Raw genomic sequence first — 22,722 nt, forward strand, 5'->3', positions numbered from 1 at the left:
AACCAATATACTGTGAGATGTTGAATGATAAATTCAGGCTTTTTTAAAAGTCTTTAGAATAGGATAGATGTTTTCAAATGCTTCATAGATGTCAGAACGTTTTTTGGCACCTATAAAGAAATCCAAGTTTACATAATCTTTAATATAAAAGCAATGCTAAAATTTTCTTAAGACTAAAATTTCTTTGTCACTTCCAATTGCTTTTAATACTTTAGGTGTACCTGAGAAGTACTTTATTCCTGGTAAAGACAAAAGAATTTGGTGACTACAGTCACATTGCCACAAAAACATACCCTAGAGCAGAGTTTTCTAGTATTTCTGTAATGTGGGTGCATCAGTATGTCTTTAGCCTCCTAGGGCGCAGTATGAAATATGGAATGTTGTCTCTCAGTGTGCCGTGAACGTGACCATAGAACGTGACCTTCATCAGCAGCTGCGGGCAGTTAGCTACCAGCAAAAGGGACTTCCTTTGATCTACTCAGCTTTAGTTAAAATCCTCATTCCCTAATATTGACTAACAGAGTGGGACAAACCGGAACAGCTCCAAAGTTTTAAATTTCAATTTGGGAAGGGATTATTAGAGGGAAAGACTCTACCATTGTTACCCTTAGAGTTAAGTTTCAAGAAGTCTTTAATTACAACTGCTCTAGGAGTTAAAAGAAATAAAAATATGAATTAGACACAGCGCCCACCCTTGAGTGAGGTTATCAGTCAGCCCTACTAACTACCTTCCGCTTTCAAAGCTACGCAGGCATGTTATGTTAAGGGTTAAGGACAGGTAGTACTTATGTGGAACTGTCAGTCCATCAGGGAACTATTATCTGATACTGGGCAGGAGGCAAGGAGATTAATGGAAAGAATACTAAAAACTGTTAGCATGAAGGAAAATGGAAAATAGTTTAATTGATAAAGACTTGTTCTTGAGAGCTATAAACTTAACTAGGAGAAATGCTAGGTAAGACAGCAGAAATAACTTGTGAGAAGTAGTTATCTGGTTTAAGGATAGGACTAATGAGAGGGAATTCGCAAAAGGAGAATCAAGAGATTTAAGAAGTAGGTAGAAATCAGGATTCAGAATCTAGGATGAGCTAGAATAATTTAAAAAGTGGAAAATGGCAAGTGTTGGCAAAGAGATTGAGAAATTGGAACCTCGTATGTTGCTGGTGGAAACATAAAATGGTTCAGCTACTATGGAAAATAGTTTAGCAGTTCCTCAAAGCTGTTCAAAGAAGAATTACCATATGACACAGCAATTTCACTCCTGGGTATCTGGGGCATATATTCCCCCGAATTGAAAATAAGTACTCAAATAAGATGCACGTAGCTGCATATTCATTGCTGACAATGGAGTATTATTCTACCACAAAAAGTAATAAAGCACTGATACATACTACAATGAGGATGGACCTCAAACGCATTATATTAGAGGAAACCAGACATGAAAGGTCACTTATTATATGATCCCATTTATGTGAAATCTCCAGAATAAGTAAATTCAGAGACTAGAAACTGGTGGTTGCCAAGGGTTAGGGTGAAGGAGGAAAGGGGAATAACTGCCCAATGATAGAGGACTTTATCTTAGAATAGTGGAAATCTTTTGGCACTAGAGTTGGTGGTTACACAACATTTTGAATGAACTAATTGTCCCTCAATTTTTCATTTAAATGGTTATAGTTGTGCTATTTGCATTTCACCTCAATAAATTTAAAAAAATTTAAGAATCAAAAATGAAGTACTTATTAGCTTAAAATGGGTGGGGGGCAGTATGCAAGGGCAAAAGTTACTCATTCACTGCCAAAGAGTTTACTTTCTGAGTCTCCACCCTCAAAGATGTTTGGTTAACAGACGTTAACCTCTCAAGGTATACATTTTTCAGTATATACTGAGTTGCTCTTAGTGGTAAATTACCAGCAATGATAGACAGGGATATCCTGTTCTCTGTCTGGCTCACTCACTATTAATTTTTTTATGGTGTCCTCTGACCCACTCATTTCCAAGAACCATTGATATCCAGCTGATTGAGAGTGACCCTCGGTAACAAAGACCCAGCTTCTGCATCCTTTATGCCAGAAGGAAATAAGTATAAAAAGCATTTTACTAAAGCCTCTATAAACTTTATATTCCTATCATCTGGGCAAGGCATGAGAGCAACAATTCATCTTTTTCAGTGCTAGGGAAAACACAAGAAGAGTGGGCTTTCACAGAGATAATAACAGCTAACATTTATACTGTGTTTGCCATATGTCAGGTCTTGTTTTTAAGCCTCATAACACTTAGCAGGTAGTTTCTGTGGGCACCTGCCTTTTACATATGTACAAATCAAGGTGGAGCCCAAACTCACCCAAGGTCAACATAGCCAATAGATGCTAAAACTTGGATTAAAACTAGATGACTGGCTTCCAGAGCTTAGCCTCTTAGCCACCACACCTGCTGCCTCTCACCACTAAGAGTATTTGCCATTCCTTAGGTGACAAGGAGTATTAGGAGGAAGGTGGCCAAAAGACCACACAGGTGTTTTCATAGACATTAAAGAGCTGGGGGATAGTGTGCGTACGTGAAGATGGTGGGTTCTGAAGCCAGGCATGTGGAGCATGAACAGCTGTTTGACATTGTTAATGTTACTTAAGCTCTCCATTGTCCTCATTTTACAGGTGAGGAGACTGAGATATTAAGCACAACCTCACAGAATTAACTGTTGTTGTTTGGTCACTAAATCATGTCTGACTCTTTTGCAGCCGCATGGACTGTAGCCTGCCAGGCACCTCTGTCCATGGGATTTCCCAGGCAAGAATACTGGAGTGGGTTGCCATTTCCTTCTCCTGGGTATCTTCCCAACCCTGGGATTGAACCTGCATCCCCTGCATTGCAGGTGGATTCTTTACCACTGAGCCTCCAGGGAAGCCCAGAGTTAACTAGAACCCACATAAAAGCCCTTATTTATCATAATGCCTGGTATATGAGTACCTAACATGTCTTTATTATATCTCATCTTGGAAGTGAAAATTGACATATATGCTATCACTGTATATTGTTCCAGCAGATCCTACCTAGACTATTCATTTTACCATGGTCTGAGAAAAAGCATGGGTCCTAAATGTCATATTAGCCATAGAAAAGCAGCACAGACCTGAAAAAGTTGTGTTAAGTTCCCTTTGCTGTTTGCTCCCTGGGACCATGACCAAGGACAAAGTAGGAAAGTAGGTCCTCTTTGTTCTCAGCTCATTTAACTATTCATTCATTCAGTTGTAGCTTTGGACATGCTGACTGCAGCTTTGGCACCTCAAAGGAGTAAGACAATTTTACAATTAGCTATACCTGCTGAACACATTGACAAATTTTAAGGGAAGGATATTGTATGGTCTTCAGTACCCTGTGTTGACATTCCTTTACTTTTGTAATTTGAAACTTCTAGCAAATGTGAACATGAAAGTATATTTTTTTCCTTTTTATTTGGGATAACTAAGAAAGTTGGTCTGAATTATGTATATTCAAAGAAATTTGTTCTTGTATACCTATAATAGGAACTTAGCCTGTACTTGGCAATTTGTACTTGTTAATAAGACAGATTCATAATGATACATAACACATAGATGAAAGCATCCATCCAAAGGTCTTAAAAAGTTTTTTTTCCCTGGAGGAGGGCATATATTTGCCTGCAGTATCTACACTATTCAATGTACTTGGTAGGCTTTTTCCCCTTTCTTCAGGACGTATAGAGGGAAACTGTCAATTACTAGAAGGTCTTAATTATTCCAGACACTAAACTGGTTGCATCTGAGTAGTTGTTGCATTGTTATATTCAAAAGGTTCTTGAATTCTAAACAAGCTTTCCCCATTTTGAAGAAACATTATTTCTGAAAGAAAAACTATAACACTTACCGGGCATTCTAAAGATTTAATAACAGACACTCCATGTTTTTGGATGCTGAGTGATAACTTTATCGATGTTTCTCAAATTAATTCCACTAATGCAGAAATCTCAACTGGTTTTAGATGGGGTGAGATATTATTAAATTTTAAAGTTTATTTGGAAGAATAAATATTTGAGGGGAGCTAATACAAAGAGAAGCAACGACAGGAAACTGGCCTATCAGATATAGAGCTCACTAGGATTAATGCACATTCATAACCACAATACAGTATAAATACAGTAGGATTATCATAGTATAATTCAGGAGCAAAGGTGGAACTGGAGACCAGACCCATGTTTTAAAATAAAGGCCAAAAAGAAGTCATCACAAATTAATAATGAGAAGAATATGTAGTTTTAGGTTGGCTGGCTAGCTATTTAGGGGTGGGAGTATAGTCAATTTGGCTCGTGCCATATAAACCGGATATTCATCCTGGTCCCAGAGAGTAAAATGTGTAAAAAGTCAGACAAAATAAGGCAAAACCAACAAACTTCAGTAGAATGGTGTGGAAAAGAGCCTCAACCATTTACCTCAAGAATTTAAAAAACCTTTACATAAAAATAAGTCAAACTGGAAAAAATCACAAATAAAATGAAGAGTAGTTATTTTCAATACTATGGTGAACTCACACAAACCCTTAGAGGGGGAAAACTAATAAAAAGTAGACAAAAAGCAGTAAGTAATGTGTAGTATGTAAAGTATGTAAAGTAAAGTATGTAAGTAATACATACACGCTATTTTAAAAAGTTTAAATGCTATTTACTATGCTGAAAAGCGATCAATTTTCTATTTCTGATTACCAGTGAGATCCCTTTCACTTACACCGAGTTTTATTTTGTAAATTATTGTTTTGAATGTTGCTGAGAGTTTGTAAAAGATATTCAGATATATTGCTGGCAGCAATGTATGCTATAGAAAAACTGCATTGTATAACCCTTTGCAAAACAATTTCGTAAAATAATTTGTACTAAGAAGCTTTAAAATGGTCTGTCTTTAGACAAATATTCCCCTTCTGAGCATTCACACTAATAAAATGATTCTCTACACATAAAAATAGCCAAACTTTTGTCCCATTAATAAGCAGCAAACAAAGAAAAAGCATAACCTGACAACGGGAGAATTAGTTTGATGCAGTAGTGTGTTAGAACAGAGGTTGGGAAACTTAGATCTGCTGGTCAAACCTAGTCTGCTACCTAATTCTGTATAGCCTGTGAGCTAAGAGTGATTTTTTATACTGAAATGGTTGGGGGAAAAAGAAGAAAATTACTTGATATGTGTAAATTAAATGAATTACATTAAATTCACACTTCAGAGCCTTTTTCTTCATGTGGTGTTCACAGCTACTTTCACAATAAAACAAGGCCCAGTTGTGACAGAGACTCTACTGCCCACAAAACCTAAAACATTTAGATTTAGCTCTTTGCAGAAAAAGATTTGTTGACCCCTTTGTAGGAACATTGTTCAGACATTGAAAGCCTTCATTAAGAATTTGTAACAGTGAGTTAAGCTACATATATTATAATGTTATTAAAAAGATAGGCTATAAAGATGAGTATCCCTGGAGTAGGAAATAGCTATAAACTTCAGTAGCCTGGAAAATTCCATGGACAGAGAAGCCTAGTGGGCTACAGTCCATGGGGTCACAAAGAGTTGGGCACAACTGAGCAACTGAGCAGACACATAAACGAATATATATATATATATATCAAAATGACATAAAAACATGGAAAAAGTTATATTGGTCCCTAAAGTTTAACTATAGGAACCAATGTATGATGCTATCTTTCATTTTGCTGTTCATTTTTTTCCAGGTATTGTATAATATCAAGAATTGCTGTATGATAGCAAACAAAGCTATTTAAAAGGTAAAACAAAGCATAAGCAAAGCATACGCAAAGCTGTTGAATTTTATGAAAGTCAGAATCTTAGAACTTACCTGTCAACACAACTTTTCCGGATACGAAGATAAGCAACACAATTCGTGGTTTCACCATTCTATAAATAAGGCCGGGAAACAGTTCAGGTTCATAACTGTTAAGATATAAAAGAAAGAAGTTAAAAAATAGCACTATTCAACTACTTTATTTGAGACCCAGTACACAAAACAGTTTTCAAAAGCCATTTTACCAAAAACCTTTTGGCCATCTTGACAAAAGTAGTCTTGAGTGTCCTAGGTAATTTCTGTGGCAGTCAGTGACAGAATTCATTTTTAGTCATAATATTTTTCCAAGTGCAGACATCCTAAGCTTTTAGAAATTAAGGAAATTTAGAGCATCAGATTTAATGTATTAAGATCTTCTTAGTTAAATGTTCTCTATCTTTCAAAAAGAGTATATCAATACATAAACACATTTTCAAAAATTTCCAAGTTCCACAATAATGAGCACATTGTGGATATATTTATAAACTGCTAAAGTTAACATTTTTAGCAGATAGAACCTAAAAACATTACTAGAATACTTTGTATTTGGACAGATACTGTATACTAAATCATACCAAGTTTTACAAATACAGAATTTGCTCCTATACATAGTAACTCACTCCTTCCCAGAAAGGCTTGAGGAGCCTACAAAAAAGATGTCAGTAGTTAAGAGGATATTGATGAAATAAAACTATTCTCAAAACAATGGCTAATGGGGATAGAAGAGAAAGAAATAAATCTAGGAAATTGAACACTATAATACACATGGGGAATTCCCCAGTGGTCTCTGCACTCTGCACTTTCACTACTGAAGGCACAGGTTCAATTCTTGTTTGGGGAACTAAGATCCCTCAAGCCGTGTGGTGCAGAAAAAAAAAAAAAAAAGTTTTTGCTCTTGAACAGTGGATCCAGATCACACAGAACTCCATTCCATTCTGCAATGGCTATGACCTCTTACTGGTACCAGAAAGATGCATCACGGTGGTGAGGGTACCCATCTGAAGTATATGGAGGTCGTTATGTGTAGACACGTCTTCCTGGGACATCACTCTATTTTCCTGCAGACAGCCTGTCAGGACTTCTGCCCACAAACCACTTCTGGACGCTGGGGAGACAATGATACTAGCTGGAGCCCTGAAAAACTTCTACAGGAACTATGAAGTTCGAGCTGAGACAGTGAAGACTAAGGGCAGAGGAGAAATGTTTTCATTTGATTTTCCAACCACATCTGAAGACACTAAAAGGGAAAAGAGCAAATGAAAGTCTCTGGTATGTAAATACCTGGAAATGTCCCTAACCTGGGAAAGCAAGCACACATCCAGGACCAGGAAGCACAGAGAGTTCCAAACAGCACCCACCCAAAGAGGGCCACGCCAAGACACACTGTAACTAAGATGGAAAAAAGTAAAGATGAAGACAGAATGTCAAAGGCAGCAAGGGAAAATCAACAAGTTCCCAACATACAAGGCGACTATTGTAAGGCTATCACAGCCCACTTTTCAGCAGAAACCCTGAAGGCCAGAAGGGATTTGCACAATGTATTTAAAATGATGAAAGGGAAAAACAAAGAATACACTACCAAGCAAGGCTGTCATTCAGATTTGATGGACAGAGCAAAAATTTTACAGACAAGCAAAAGCTGAGAAATCAGCACCACCAAACCAACGTTAAAAAAAATATATATGTTGAAGGGACCCCTCTAAGTGAAAAAGAAAAAGCCACACTAGAAATGTGAAAATTAGAGAAGGAAAAAGCTCAGGTAAAGGCCAATAATGCACAGTAAAGGTAGTAAATAACAAAGCTAGCAGGAAAGTTAAAAGACAAAAGTAGTAAAATCATCTATATCTACAATAAGCAATTAGGGAATTCAAAAAAGAAAAAGAATGATATCAAAAACAGTAATCATGGAGGGGAGTAAATATTCAGGATTCTTAAAATGCCTTTGAACTTAAGAGATCAACAACTTAATTATGTGTGTATACACACACACACACACATAGATTGCTATATATAAACTTCATTTATGGTAACCACAGACCAACAATCTAATAATACATACACAAAAAGAGAAAGGACTTTCCTGGTGGTCCAGTGGCTGGGAATCTGCCCGCTAATGCAAGGAACACAGGTTTGATCCCTGGTCTGAGAGGTTTCCACATGCCTCGAGCAACTAAGCCCGTGTACCACAACTACTGAATCCGTGCCCTAGAACCCCTGCTCTGCAACAAGAGAACCACCGCAATGAGAAGCATGCACTCCACAACTAGAGAATAGCCTCTAGATCGCCACAACTACATAAAGCCTGCACATACTAATGAAGACCCAGCACAGCTAAAAATAAAATTAAGAAAAAAGAGAGAAAGAAATCCAAACATAACATTAAGGATAGTCATCAAATCAGAAGGGAAGAGAACAAAAGGTGAAAGGAACAGAAAAGGCCTACAAAAACAACCCCCAAGCAATTAACAAAATGGCAGTAAGAACATGAAAGTGAAAGTGAATTTGCTCAGTCGTGTCCGACTCTTTGCAACCCCATGGACTGTAACCTATCAGGCTCCTTCGACCATGGGATTTTCCAGGCAAGAGTACTGGAGTGGGTGGCCACTTCCTTCTCCAGGGGATTTTCCTAACCCAGGGATCGAACCTGGGTCTCCTGCATTGCAGGCAGACGCTTTACCATCTGAGCCACCAGGGAAGCCCCAGTAAGAACATATGTATCAATAATTACCTTAAATCATAAATTGACTAGGGACTTTCCTGGTGGTTCAGTGGTTAAGTATCTGCCTTGCAATGCAGGGGAAGAGGGTTTGATCTCCAGTTAGGGAACTAAGATCCTATACGCTGCAGAGCAATTAAACCAGTGAGCAGCAACTACTGAGTCCAAGTGGTACAACTAGAGTCCATGGGCTGCATGAAGGATCCCAAGTGATGCAGAGAAGAGCCTGTGTGCTGCAACTAAGACCCAATGCAGTCAAATAAATAAATACATTCTAAAAAATTAAAAATAAAGCTACTATATGATTCAGCAGTTCCACTCCCTGGTATATATCCAAAGAAAATAAAAACATTCAGAAGGATACATACACCCCAAAGTTCACAGCACCATTATTTACAATAGGCAAGATATGGCAACAATGTAAGTGTCCATCAACAGATGAATGGATAAAGATGATGTGATATATATACACTCTGGAATACTACCCAGCCACAAAAAAGAATAAAATTTTTCCATTTGCAACGACATGTATGGACTTGGAGAGTATTATGCTAAGTGAAATAAGTCAAAGACAAAAACTGTATGATGCCATTTATATGTAGAATCTAAAAAATACAACAAACTAGTGAATGTAACAAAAAAGAAACGGAATCACAGATACAGAGAATGAACTATTGATTACCAATGGGGAGAGAGAGAAGGGAGAAGAAGTAAGAAGGGATTGAGAGGTGCAAATGGCTATAATGTAAAAAGAAATAAGCTACATGGATGTATTACGCAGTACAGGGAATATAGCCAACATTTTATAATAATATTAAATGTATAATCTATAAAAATTTGAATCACTATATTGTACATCTGAAACTAATATTGTAAATCAACTGTACCTCAATAAAAAACAGATACATACATATATATACAAAAAAAGTCTTTGGTATGTAAATTATGGTGAACTGTTTTTGGCTTCAGAACCATGATTTTAAGGTACTAGCATGATGAACTCCTAACTAGAGATTTACTTCATTGTATTTACTCTACTTCATTTCAAAAGGCTGAGACAGAAAGAAAAGAGATTTTGGTTAGAGATGGAGAACATTTCATGAAGATTGAAAACAACAAATAGCTGCCAATCTCTTGGACCAAACCAGCTCATTCAAATCCCAGTTTAAATGTCACTTCTCTTAAGAAATCTTCCTTATCTTCAGCCTCTCCCCAGTTACATTAAGTATCCTAATTGATAGTACCAAAACACGCCAAGAGATGTTCACCTTCACAATTACACCTTCATAGTTACATTTCATTATTGTCTTTGGTTGGTTTCTCTGTTTTCCCTTTAAAATAGTGGTTCCATAACGGCAAGGGCCCATGGCTGCATTGATTGCCACTATCACCATAGCATCTACTACACAGTAGCCACCTAGATTCTACTCATTTAAGAAATATTTAAGAAAACTTTGATTTATTGGGTTGGCCAAAAATTTCATTTGGATTTTTCCATGAGATGGAACAAACTTTTTGGCCAACCCAATACAAACTGAATGGAAGGGAAAAAAATTGCTCAGGGAAAACGGAAAACAATTATACCATAGAAAGACTGATGGAGAAGGTAGCCCGTAAAAAGTGAGACACATATTATCAGATGCTGATATACATATTTGTAGAATCAGGGGAATAAAATGAACTTGAGGTTTGAACATAAAGCAAACTTGACTTGACAGTTATAAGTGATATGTTGCCATGGTTCCCCACAGGGCCACAGGCAATTAAAGAAAATCTTCATTTTAAAGACACAAATCTGCTGAGAAAGAGGTATTTTAATGCCCCAATGTCACAAATACACACGCTGCAGTTGTAATCCATAACATAGGGTGGAGGACATTTTGGGAGAGGCAAAAATGAGTCTAGAAAGACGTATCTGTGAGAGTATCTGGCCAAATTTTTTAAAAAGATGAATGAGATCATAAAACTGGCTTATGAGGAGGGGGAAACAGTGATGGACCCACTCCAAGTGACTGAAAGCAGTGCATCAGATGAATTCTCATCTTGCCCTTCTGCAATTTCATTTTTCAGAGGTAGAAGTACTGACAAGGAGGCACTCCCACTCCAGATTTAAATGTGACCTACAAAGAAGACAATCTTGGTGAAAAAGAAATGAAATTTGGGAGGAACTGCACACATCATTTCAGAGCCCTAAATGGCCAGAAAGGGGAATGCCAAGACTAATACAGACATGTACCTCGAAACTAGGCAGACATCTTTCACATGTTCATTAAAAACTGGTTCAGAGAAAGATAGACAGGAGGTCCAAGGTTGAGGATCTAGAAGATAAGATAGAGTATGTGTTCAGAGACTCTTAAAAATGAAGGTTTTACTATGAATCTATGAGTCATTCCAAGATTGAAGGAAGAAAAGAACACATAAAAAGGCAATACTTCTTACATGGGATGCTTCTCAGTGAACTCAAAGGGTACCTCATAGGCACTTAGTAAACATATGCTGCAAAAATTAAGGCACAGGAAAAAATGAAAATACAATCAAGGGCAAGATACTGCTTAAAGAGTATCATAAAAGCTAAATCTCAGAATGAACAAAAATTTTTTGAAAGTTAGGGAAAAACAAGGCAGTTTTTAACTTCTGTTTAGGTCATATCTCAATGGAGAGTTAACAAACGTTAAAGAAAACACAGCTCTGTGATCCCTCTCTATTATTAAACAGAATGATTGCTCAAAGGCAAAGGGAAGGAAAAGCAGAGTGAAAGGACTTCAGTTCAAGTTAAGAGCATCTGTGATTCTAAGCCAGTTCAAGTGCCCTGGCCCAAGGGGTGGTGGGATTTAGTGTTTGTCAGTCACCCTCCATCACCACGCTCTGAGGGCCTGTGCAGGCTGTGAGAAGCACAGAAGCAGCTGGAGGAGGAGCATTTGCTGTTGAGATGGGAAGTTTCGTTTGAAGAAGCCAAGCAGGGTAGAGATACTCCCCAAGAAATATGAATCCATGAAAGAAGCTGTGGTGAGGGCTACAGCCACACACAGGAAAAGAAAACCCTCGAACAAACTCAATAGGACAAAAACTAGATAGGATTGCCTTCATAAAATATGCCACAGCCATTCTGTATTATTATAATATTATTTTAAGATCTTCTCTCCAGCCCTTTCTCCCCTCACTGACTGTCAGCCCTTCCTACTAACCTAGTCCGTATCATAGCCTTTCTCTTCCTGCCATTGCCACTGCCCCCAGTCAGGTGTGACTTTTTTTTTTTTTTAGAAATCTATACATTAGTGAGTCTCAACATGTGGGCCTCTGGCCAGTTGCAATGGCATCAACCTGTGAGCTTGTTAGAAATGCAGCGTCAAGCAGAATCTCTGGCGACTGCAGCCCAGGCAGGAATGTGTGTTGATACGACAGCCGTCCAGGTGATTGCTATGCACTTTAGTTTTGAGAACCACTATTTCAGAAGATTAGACACATACAGTAACCAATGAGGACTTAGGTATAGCCACTTAACCCTTTCACTTGCTGCTGCTGTTGCTGCTAAGTCGCTTCAGTCGTGTCCGACTCTGTGCGACCCCATAGACAGCAGCCCACTGGGCTCCCCCGTCCCTGGGATTCTCCAGGCAAGAATACTGGAGTGGGTTGCCATTTCCTTCTCCACTTATTGTGGCTTAAAAAAAAATGTACACTTTCTCTGAAAGCTATATTATATAAGCAACCCAAATAGAATTTTAATATTTTGGTAAACTCAAAGTGAAGTTATACAATCATACCTACTGAACTGCTGATGGGTTAGCACCAAACCTTCCAGACTGATAGGAAATCTCACATCACAGCTTCCAACCATGTTCTGAATTGTAAAATCGAGGAATCTGGCAGGAAAGCCCAGCTTCTGCACCACACGAGCGTATTTTCTCGCTGCAAGCCGAGACAGCTCTTCGCTGGGGAGGGGCAAGACATTAAAGATGTCTTAATCACTATGACTGCTGACAAGTTGGGCTATATTCAGACACTTCTCTGATTTTATTTTTAGCATTTGTACCATGTTTATCATTCACTGTATACGAGGAATCTGCAGACTTTAAGGAGAAGAACCCACCTCCCCTACTCATGTCCCTAGCACCTAGAAAAGGGTTTGGTACAATGGACAGTTGTTGAACTGAATCATAAACAGATTTATGTCTTCCTAGCCATCTTTTACATATGATTTTTTTCTTTTACTTGTTTTAAGTGCTATTAGATAAAATTAACAATTTCTACTGGTTCTCGAAAGGTGTCTTCAGGTCAGCAGCAGTATGATCACCTGAGAACTTGCTAGAAATGCCAAGTCCTAGGTCCTGCCTCAGCTGTGCAGACACTCTGGGTGGGGCCCAGCAATCCATGTTGTAACAAGCCCGCCAGTGACTGTGGTGCTCACTAAGGTTTTAGAACCACCCATGCGGTCTAAAAGTGTGTGCCATTTAGATGAGAACCACAGCAGCAAAAATAAGGACATGCGCATACAGAAAAAGCCAACATGAGGAAAAGGAAGATATGAGCCATCTGAGTGGTATAGATAGGATGTCAGGACTTGGATCTTTACAGGGCAAGTTATGTACTTGTAAAAAGAGTCATAAAAATACCTCAAAATCTGTCCAGTTTTGCTTAGGCTTTCTTACACAACTGTCATTCAACTCATGCTCAAAATGAGAAAGAAATAAATTCACCCAACTGTGTGGCTATGTTCTTCTAACTATTTGTCCAGCCCTGCCCTTAAATCTATGGCAGAGAATGTGAAATCCTGAGATTTGGGGCTTTTTCACTAGATACTTTTCAATGGTCACTACGGTCACTACCAAAATAAAAACAATGAGTAGCAGGGGTTGCCAAACAGGGACAGCACCTGGTAAGTAAAACCTACAAATTCTACCCTCTGTTATGGCTTATCCCTATCTTTTAGTTGAAAATCGGAAAGCACATTAAAGAAAAGCCAGATTGAATTTACTTGCCTGGACCAAAGGGACTGGTAGAGTTTCTTTCTATTCTAGATCTCTCACCCCATAGTCCTATTTTCACATCACCTCACTTCATGTTGATTCTCCTCATCTATTGCCAACTCCTGAAATGTCCCTACCAGGGCCATGTCCCCATAGCAGAAGTGAAATAAGTGGTTCCCATTTTTAAAAAACATATTTCACCTAACTGACCCATTACATTTCCTACAGTACTAATATTTATAAGGTCAAATTTCAAGAATTTTCATAGCCCTTTAGTTTCTTGTATCACACAGATATTCCCAAACAACTAACAGTTAAAGTTTACATATATGTTCTTGTACAAACACTCGAAACTAGGTTAATAACCTTGAAATTTCAACACCAGTGGTGATTACCACTGATAAATTTAGCCCCTCTGCACTTTTCTGTGCAAACACAGGTATTCCTCACTCTGCAAACTCTGGTTATTACAACTAAAGAAACTACACTGGGATACATTTTTGGAGATAATTCTGATATCCCTTATACTAACCAAACTTTCACAACTCTTGATCCAAAACTTAACAACTCAATATACTATCAGAGAAGGCAATGGCACCCCACTCCAGTACTCTTGCCTGGAAAATCCCATGGACGGAGGAGCCTGGTAGGCTGCAGTCCATGCGGTCACTAAGAGTTGGACACGACTGAGCAGCTTCACTTTCACTTTTCACTTACATGCATTGGAGAAGGAAATGGCAACCCACTCAAGTGTTCTTGCCTGGAGAGTCCCAGGGACGGGGGAGCCTGGTGGGCTGCCGTCTATGGGGCCGCACAGAGTTGGACACGACTGAAGTGACTTAGCAGCAGCAGCAGCAATATACTATATGTGGCTAAATAATTATATTTTTGATTGACTCAAAACTATCTACCTAGATATTTGTTCCCTCTGCTCCCATTTTAAACAATGCTGAAATGAACATCTTTGCAGAGTTGTCCAAAAATGACTTCAAAATGGAGATTTCTAGATCAGAGGATACACAGATCAACAGAAGAGAAAGTCCAGAAACTTACTTGGACACAGGTAAAGAACATGCAAAAACAGGTGGGGGAGAAATAGATAAAATGGATTCTTTGATAAATGTATTGGGACACTGACTGGCCATTTGAAAATATTGAAATGAAACTCTAGACTTGCTGTGCCCAATATGGTGGCCACCAGTTACATGTGGCTATTTAAATTTGTGTTAATTTTAAAATGAAATAAAAAGTTCAGTTTCTCCATGGTGTTAGCCATATTTCAAGTTCTCAGTAGCCACATGTGATGAGAGGCTACCTACACTGGACAGCACAGATACAGAACATTTCCTTCATCCAGAGAAGGCTCTAGATGAATCAAAACGTTAATTTCCTCTCTTTGACACAAAGCAAGACTTGAAAGAAACAAGAAAAACATATGGAGGTCAATACTTACACGTGGGGAATGCCTTCCTAAGCGTGAAGCCGAACACTGAAGCCATAAAGAGAAAGATTGGATAGACTAACCATACACACACAAAATTACATTGTGTGTAAAAGAAACCAAAAAATATCACTAACATTAATATGGGAGAAATACTTATAGTACAAAATGGCGAAAATACTTAAATACCAAGAGATAAATATCTCCACAGAATATTGGGACAAGATACAGTAGACAGTTTATATCCATATGAAAAGTTAGTCTCACTAGTAAATAAAAAGAAATGTAATTAAAACAATGTAACTTTTCCCAATAAATTTGGCAAATAGAAAGAAGAATATTAACACTCCGTGTTCATTGAAGAAAATTGGTACACCCTTTCAGGAGGACAATTTACTACTCATCTACTAACACCTAGAGGGAAGAGCAGCTCTCCTACTAGTTTTATGGCGAACAGATCTCCGTCAGCACAGGGCTACCTCGGCATGAGATCCAGGAAAGAGAAGCCTTTTAAGAGACCCTCCCGAGTGAATGCTCAAGCTAATGGTCAAGAAATGTCTAGTTTCCCTCCTTTGAAAAGTTCTATCCATGTATCTGCCTGCAATGAGGAAAATACACAAGAACTCCATCCCCAGATTTATAACAGGCTTTACTACTACTATAGCTTTTCTTTTCTTCATTTTTAAATATATCTTAGAAACAAGTTGTAATAGCCTAGTGAAGCCCCCTTCACTATGCGAGACTGTAAAGTGGGATATGTCAGTATTATGAGGCTGAATGTTTTTAACCCCTAACTTCGCATTTCATGAATTTAACTCTTCAGCAAAGTATTTTGCTTCTACTATGTGTTTCAGAATATTAATGCCATCCTTCCTTGTTTTACATACTGAACTATTTGTCTGGTTTTGGAGGAGAGTGGCTCCTCTTACCTTTTGGCTCCTGTACAGACCATTTTCCCAGAGCTAAATATGAGAGCTGTAGTCCTGGGGTCTCGGATCCTCATTATGACAGCAGCAAACCTCTATAGACAGAAGCCAAAAGAACAATTAACCTCCACTAGGGATTAACACCTGCTGAAGCTGAAACTTCAATTCTTTGGCCACCTGATGTGAAGAACTGACTCACTGGAAAAAACTCTGATGCTGGGAAAGATTGAAGAGAGGAGGAGAAGGGGACGACAGAGGATGAGATGGTTGGAAGGCATCACCGACTCGATGGACATGAGTTTGAATAAGCTCCGGGAGTTGGTGATGGACAGGGAAGTCTGGCATGCTGCAGTCCATGGGGTTGTAAAGAGTCAGACATGACTGAGCAACTGAACTGAACTGAAGGCTTAGCACTATTTCAGTTGCCAGGGTGAGCTGGACATGAAAAGTGTTGAATAAATTGAAATTTAGTGGGAAAACTAAACAACGTCTGGGTCTATTCTCCTACCTTAAGGTTAACAAAATGATCATGATTCTAAAATGTACATGATTCTAAAAGGTAAGAATAATAGTAGTAAAGCTAAAATTTGAGTACCTGTTATGTTTCGGACCCTATGCTAAGAGCTTTACAGGTCTTATTGCATTTGAAGTGCTGACAGTAAAAAGAACTGAGTCAGCGCTACACACAACTCATCAAGGCCTATTAATGTTTTCCAGGTGTTTACTAAAAGGTGACACTCTCACCTGATCTTCATTTTGTTAAATTCTTAAGACATCTGAAATGCCAAACCAGAATTTTTCCAGCTGTCAAGTCTAAGTATGGACAAATCCTATGCACCAAATTGAAAGGAGAGCTGAGGATGGTAGAGAATAAAATAGGCTCAAAATGTTGATTGCTCAATTGTGTAGTCAGTCATAGCTACATCCTTAAAAATCCTAGCCCATCACTGGGTTTCTGTCCTCATCATAGCCAGCAACACAAAAGATAAATAGGAAAGCTTCGTTGCACTAGGTAATATTCAGGTAATATTTAAATTCAGATGTCAATAGCACCACTACCACAGCAGGAAAAAACAAAGACTTTATCCATAAATAGTTGATGTTGGCAAGGTCCTCTGGGTTCTGACTAATATGGCCTTTCTCATCTAACTCCTTAAATCCTCCACTACCCAAGACAGTGAACTTTTCCCCAGTAGGCACCAGGCCTTATTCATCTTTGTACTAAGTAATTTAACTAGTCATTAAATGTTGATTGAATTAACAGATCCTAGGTAAACAGACCACTGAAAATGGCATGCCTGGCCTTGGAAAGACACAAAAAAGAATAGATTTTATTGAACTTTGATTTTAATAGATAAGATAGAATTTAATAAAATAGATTTTATTAAAGCCAGAATCATACACTTCAACTTTGCACTTTATACAACTGAGATTTCCCAGATAAGAGAAACTATAAGTGAAAAAATACACGTGTCAGCTAAATGGGACAACAATTAGAAAAAATTATTTCCACGAATATTTACATGAATTGTCTACATGAACATTGTAAGAAAGTTAGTATTTCCACAGTCAGGATGAAAACAGTCATACTGAAAGGTTTTTCTGAATAACAAGGGAAAGATCTTAATGATTAAAACTGCTTAATAAGTATTCAACACAGAAAATGAGATTATTTTTATAAGTTCAAAACAGAGAATGAGGTAATTAAACTTCAAATTGCCAAAAGTCTTCCACCAAACATTTTTTCTTTTTTAAAAATATTAACAAAGGAATGAGTCAATATCATGATCCTATGAAGGAAAGAACATCTAAATAGAACCTAACTATTGAAAAAATTACTGAGAAATCTTACCTTTGGGTTATATTCTGCATTTTTTGCATGCAAAGCTATTCTCTTCAGATCCAATTTACAGGCCAGGTTTACAGTGGAAACTATGTTCCTAAAGAAATAAGTCAACCTACGTTATACCAGATTTAAAAAGTAAAAAATAATTAAAACATATTAACTTCCTCATTTTATAGGTTTAGGTGACTTCCTAGGGGGAGAATTATTCTAAATGTGAAATATATAGTTACACAATCCTTAGTATATTCTAAAAATCCTAAAGGACTAAATAGCTTTTTCTAAAATTTCATGACTGATTAAAATTAAGTTTCAGATCTTTTTCAAAATGCCTCAAAATAGAAAGCACAACATCAAATCAACTTGCAAATCAAATTCAGTTTTACATTTTTTTATCTTCTGTGTTATTCCAACTCCAACCACAATTTACAACAACTAAAGTGCTTTAGTGTAAACAATACAATCCTTCAAGACTATGTAGACTAACCCTCAATTCCCGCTTAGGAGATCAAGAGTTAGTGCTTCATTTTTCAGGTAAAAAACCAAGCCCACTAAGAGCTGATAAAACAAAGGATACTGAGATCCGAAATCCTCTTCCCTACACTATTATGATCCCATTCAAGAATACAAAATCTATACTCAGAAGCCTTACTCATTTAAAACAATAGCAACTTACTGTAGTTGAGGCACAATTCCAGAACATTCTGAAATAGTGGCCATTGGTGTCATAGGAGTTATGGACGCCAGAGGCAAGGAGTGTGGTTTCTCAGGAGACGGCTGGGCTGAGTTACCATCAGCAGGGTGCAGATGTGAATGGGAACTTGACCCACTGCTGCTGTTTAAGGCCAGACCAGTGTCCAGTTGGCTGGGTAAGGGCAACCTAGTTTGCCAACTTTGAGTTTTACAGTTTTCTTCAATTTCATGCTTGCTCCTAATGAGAGTCTGGTCTTTATTTTCTTGGGCAAGCTCATCCGGTAAGAAGCTAAGATCCACAGGTGAGAAATTGCCAGATGTTTCTGTGACTTCTTCAAGCTGGGGATTAAATGCTGGATTAGATGAAGTAAGCATGTCCACATCCTTAGGCACAGCTGGGCTCAGCAGGGGTGATCTGGATGGGGTAAGGGCATCCTAGGCCGTTCCCAAAACAGACAAAACACAACAGACAGAACATCATGTCACACCCAAAGGATGCCACCTTGGCTGGCAGGCAGTGTGTTCCAGAGGAGGCCTTTCAGATAGCTTATATTCACACCCTGCTCTTTCCACAAAGTCTCCTTAAAGTTCTACTCTAGGGTTACAACACACTTCATGAAAACAGGAAAACATATCTTAAAATACAGAAAAAGCATATATTTCATAAAACGTTTTTCTTTGGTTAGATTTGTAGTAAGTTGCTACTCTAAATCCACTTCTGTAATTCAGGTAAGTTGGCAATCATGCTCTAAATCTGTACTTTGAAAAGTACAGATTTTTCTGTACTCCCTAAGTTGATTATAAACTTTAGTTGACTTAAAGTTTGGTTTTTTTTGAGTTTTAAAATATTTTAAAGAGAAGAGCAGTAAGTGAAGGAAGCTGAGGATACAGCCTTGAGTGCTAATCAAGCCTCCACAAAGGACTCATCTTCATTCCTTCTAGTCAAAGGAGAGATAAGAAATCATTCCATTTATGTGCATAAGGGGAAAGTTATTGATATTTAAATGGAAAGACTAGTTTAAATCAATGTATTGTATTTCCAGCCCAGGGAAGGCTGATCAACTTCCATTATCATCAACCGAGGGAATGAGGTGTGCAACTGAGGGAAACAGCTAATATAAAATTCATGGCCTTTTTTATGGAAAAAAATTGTTGGTGCCTATTACCACCCATGTCACCCTAGCTGCACGACTGGATTCTATATTTTGACCACTAGCTGGCAGGATAACCTCACCTGTCAGAAGATCTTACTTCTAACAGTTGAACAGTCACAAATGCCTGGTGCTGTGTCTTCTCCATGACAAAGTTATCTCAGCCAATGCGTCTGGCTAACAGTGCGTGCTCAGTCGTGTCCGACTCTTTGCAACCCTATGGATTGTAGCCCGCCGGGCTCTTCTGTCCATAGCATTTTCCAGGCAAGAGTACTGGAGTGGGTTGCCATTTCCTACTCCAGGGGATCTTCCTGACCCAGAGATGGAACTCATATTCTTGACCACTGCGCCACATGGGAAGTATACATATATCTGTGTGCGCTGTGTACTAAGTCACTTTAGTCGTGTCTGACTCTGTGAGAACCTATAGACTGTAGCCCACCAGACTCTGTCCACGGGATTCTCCAGGCAAGGATACTGGAGTGGATTGCCATGCCTTCCTCCCGAGTATCTTCTCAACCCAGTGATGGAACCAGTGATGGGTCTGCTGCATTACAGGCAGATTCTTTACCATCTGAGCCACCAGGGAAGCCCACAATAAGTCTGGCTAGATCCTACTGGGACGAGGTGGCCGAGTGGTTAAGGCGATGGACTGCTAATCCATTGTGCTCTGCATACGTGGGTTCAAATCCCATCCTCGTCGGCCTGTGGCTTCTGTGGCCCTCTTTGCATTTTATGGGGCTTCCCTGATAGCTCAGTTGTAAAGAATCCGCCTGCAAAGCAGGAAACCCTGGTTGATTCCTGGGTCTTCACCAGGAATTCCCTTCCACCAGAGAAGGGATAGGCTACCCGCTCCAGTATTCTTGGGCTTCCCTTGTGGCTCAGCTGGTAAAGAATCGGCCTGCAATGTGGGAGACCTGGGTTTGATCCTTGGGCTGGGAAGATCCCCTGGAGAAGGGAAAGGCTACCCACTCCGGTATCCTGGCCTAGAGAATTCCATGGACTGTATAGGCCATGGGGTCGCAAAGAGTCAGCAGGACTGAGGGACTTTCACTTTTAGATCCTATTGATGGTGCTGTTACCACAAGACCAGCAGATGGCAGCGGTGACTAAATGTTAGACAAAAACACTTAGAAGAATGCAGTTATTCTCTTAAAATAAGATTTGACGTTATTTCATTTTGAATTATGTTATTAGCCCCTATCTCCCTCCACCCCCACCCCACAGGTGGGCCCTAGGGAAAGTGAGGTGGGGACAGCGGCCCAGATTCCTCTCCATTGTTTCTGTGGCCTCTTCTGTTCTAGCCAGAGAAGATTCCATCAGCCAGTTTACACTAAAGCACTAATGTCTGCAACATCGGTGACTCCCCTCTTTTTTCCCATTATGGCATTTTAGCAGAAGGCAAAACTCCCACCCAAAGAACTGAACTTCCACAAGGAATTTGAGGCAATGGCAACAAGATATTGAAGGGGGATGTTTTATGTCAGTGGAACCCTGACAGCCTCCTGTCTGAGTTTACTTATAGGAACACCCCTTAGAGAACAAGCTTACAGAGTATTCCCTGCGTATACAGAGTATAGCCTTATCCCTGAAGAAACTTTTTGTTAAACTGTCTTTACAGAGCCGTTAACTCATCTTTCATGGAATCTTCCCAGCTTGGCTCTCCTTTGCAATGTTAAGTGCTGTGGGACTTCACTATTTCTACTTCACTGCTAATCACTGGTCTATTTAAGCAGCCCCCAACCACCACCACCCCCTCCATAAGTTGCTCTCTTGCTTTTTCAGCTGTTTTTGGCTCTGCCACATGCATGATCCTTAGCAATGACGGAAACCCAGGCTCCTACAATGGAAACTCAGAGTCTTAACCACCAGACTAACAGGAAAAGTCCCTTGTTTTTCTTTTTGAGGACTCCTTCCTCTGTTTTCTACAGTTCTTAGATTAAAAAGCAAAACCTCAAAATGTAAGAATCAACAAACTGAAAGAAGCCACAGGTGTCTCCAATTTGTATTCACACTGGACCAGCAACCTTTAGTAAGTTAATTCATCTCTCGAACCTTCTAGCTTTTCAAATGAAAGATGGGGATAATGAAGTCCACCTCCTAGGGTCGCTAGGAGTTTTACTGGAGATAAAATGAAGGCAGACTCCTGGGTGCGCGGGACGCGGGCCCTGACTCTGGAAGAGTGGCGGCGGCTTCCAGGCTCACCTGGGTGGAGCACTGGTCCAGGTAGAGCTCCAGGTACATCTGCTCCTCCTCCATGGGTGGAGGGCTCACTGTTGGGAGTTGAGAGGTTGGGAATGGGGGGAAGAGCCAGCGCAAATGGAGCTGTGGCTCAGTTGGCCAGGCGTGTGGGGCGCAGAAGGCATTTATTGGCCCGCGGCCGCTCGTGGTGAGGCGGGGCCCGGGCCGGAGCAGGGGACCAGGGTCTGGGCGTGGTGCCTCGCCCTGTCCGCCTAGTCCACGCTCCGGCAGACGGCTGGAGGGAACGGATGATGAACCAGGGAGGGAGTTGCAGAACTCAGCACCCGGCCCATGAGTCCCTTACCTTGCTGGGGAAGGAGGGTTGGGGCAGGAAAACTGTTTTCGCCTGAGTGCAATTACTGCACTCTGCCCACAGCTGAGCGGCAACGCGGCCTGCCAATCTGGAGAGTTCCTCCCACCTGCAAATGCTGCCTTTGCCTTCTCCAGCAGAAAAGGTCTCAGTGTTGTTGTTCAGTCATTAAGTCGCGTCCGACTCTTTGGGAGCCCATGGACTGCAGCATGCCAGGCTTCCCTGTCCTTCACAATCTCCCAGAGTTTACTCAAACACACGTCCATTGAGTTGGTGATGCTATCCAAGCATCTCATCCTCTGTCTCCCCCTCTTCTCCTCCTGTCCTCAATCTTTCCCAGCATCAGGGTCTTTTCTAATGAGTCAGTTCTTTGCATCAGGTGGCCAAATTATTGGAGCTTCAGCATCAGTCTTTGCATTGAATATTCAGAGTTGATTTCCTTTAGGATTGACTGGTTTGATCTTCTTGCAGTCCAAGGGACTCTCAAAAAATCTCCTCCAACACCACAATTCGAAAGCATCAATTCTTTGGCGCTCAGCCTTCTTTATGGTCCAACTGTCACATCTGTACATGACTACTGGAAAAACCATAGCTTTGACTATATG

At 39.6% G+C, this 22,722-nt stretch overlaps 1 protein-coding gene, 1 long non-coding RNA gene and 2 other non-coding genes across 4 annotated transcripts; 2 read left to right on the top strand and 2 right to left on the bottom strand.

The window, feature by feature from the left end:
• Positions 1–33: 33 nt before the first annotated feature.
• TBPL2 (TATA-box binding protein like 2) lies at positions 34–21,825 on the bottom strand. The gene is made up of 7 exons (XM_081509513.1): positions 21,772–21,825; positions 18,399–18,850; positions 17,732–17,819; positions 15,883–15,974; positions 12,310–12,477; positions 5,848–5,942; positions 34–110 (listed from the first exon to the last, which is right to left on the bottom strand). Exons 1-7 carry the CDS (start codon positions 21,823–21,825, stop codon positions 34–36), a joined length of 1,026 nt encoding a protein of 341 aa, XP_081365639.1.
• LOC145513368 (uncharacterized) lies at positions 1,793–16,363 on the top strand. Its single transcript, XR_014059335.1, has 5 exons — positions 1,793–2,784; positions 5,723–5,776; positions 11,810–11,958; positions 14,483–14,575; positions 15,283–16,363. It is a non-coding gene; the product is annotated as an uncharacterized LOC145513368 (long non-coding RNA).
• Positions 8,455–8,527, bottom strand: TRNAC-GCA (transfer RNA cysteine (anticodon GCA)). Its single transcript has one exon. It is a non-coding gene; the product is annotated as a tRNA-Cys (tRNA).
• Positions 20,188–20,269, top strand: TRNAS-GCU (transfer RNA serine (anticodon GCU)). Its single transcript has one exon. It is a non-coding gene; the product is annotated as a tRNA-Ser (tRNA).
• Positions 21,826–22,722: the final 897 nt, after the last annotated feature.

The sequence above is a fragment of the Giraffa tippelskirchi genome, chromosome 7 (genome assembly GCF_054371585.1).
Source record: "Giraffa tippelskirchi isolate mGirTip1 chromosome 7, T2T-mGirTip1v1.2.pri, whole genome shotgun sequence".
NCBI lineage: Eukaryota > Metazoa > Chordata > Mammalia > Artiodactyla > Giraffidae > Giraffa > Giraffa tippelskirchi.

Bases quoted from the DNA above. Each gene is read 5' to 3' on its own strand.
- TBPL2 (XM_081509513.1), bottom strand. From the start codon at position 21,825: ATGGAGGAGGAGCAGATGTACCTGGAGCTCTACCTGGACCAGTGCTCC. The intron at 18,851-21,771 runs GTGAGCCTGGAA...GGAACGGCCTAG, and splicing joins TGGACCAGTGCTCCACCCAG to GATGCCCTTACCCCATCCAG. The intron at 111-5,847 runs GTAAGTTCTAAG...ATTTCTTTATAG, and splicing joins CGGAAAAGTTGTGTTGACAG to GTGCCAAAAAACGTTCTGAC.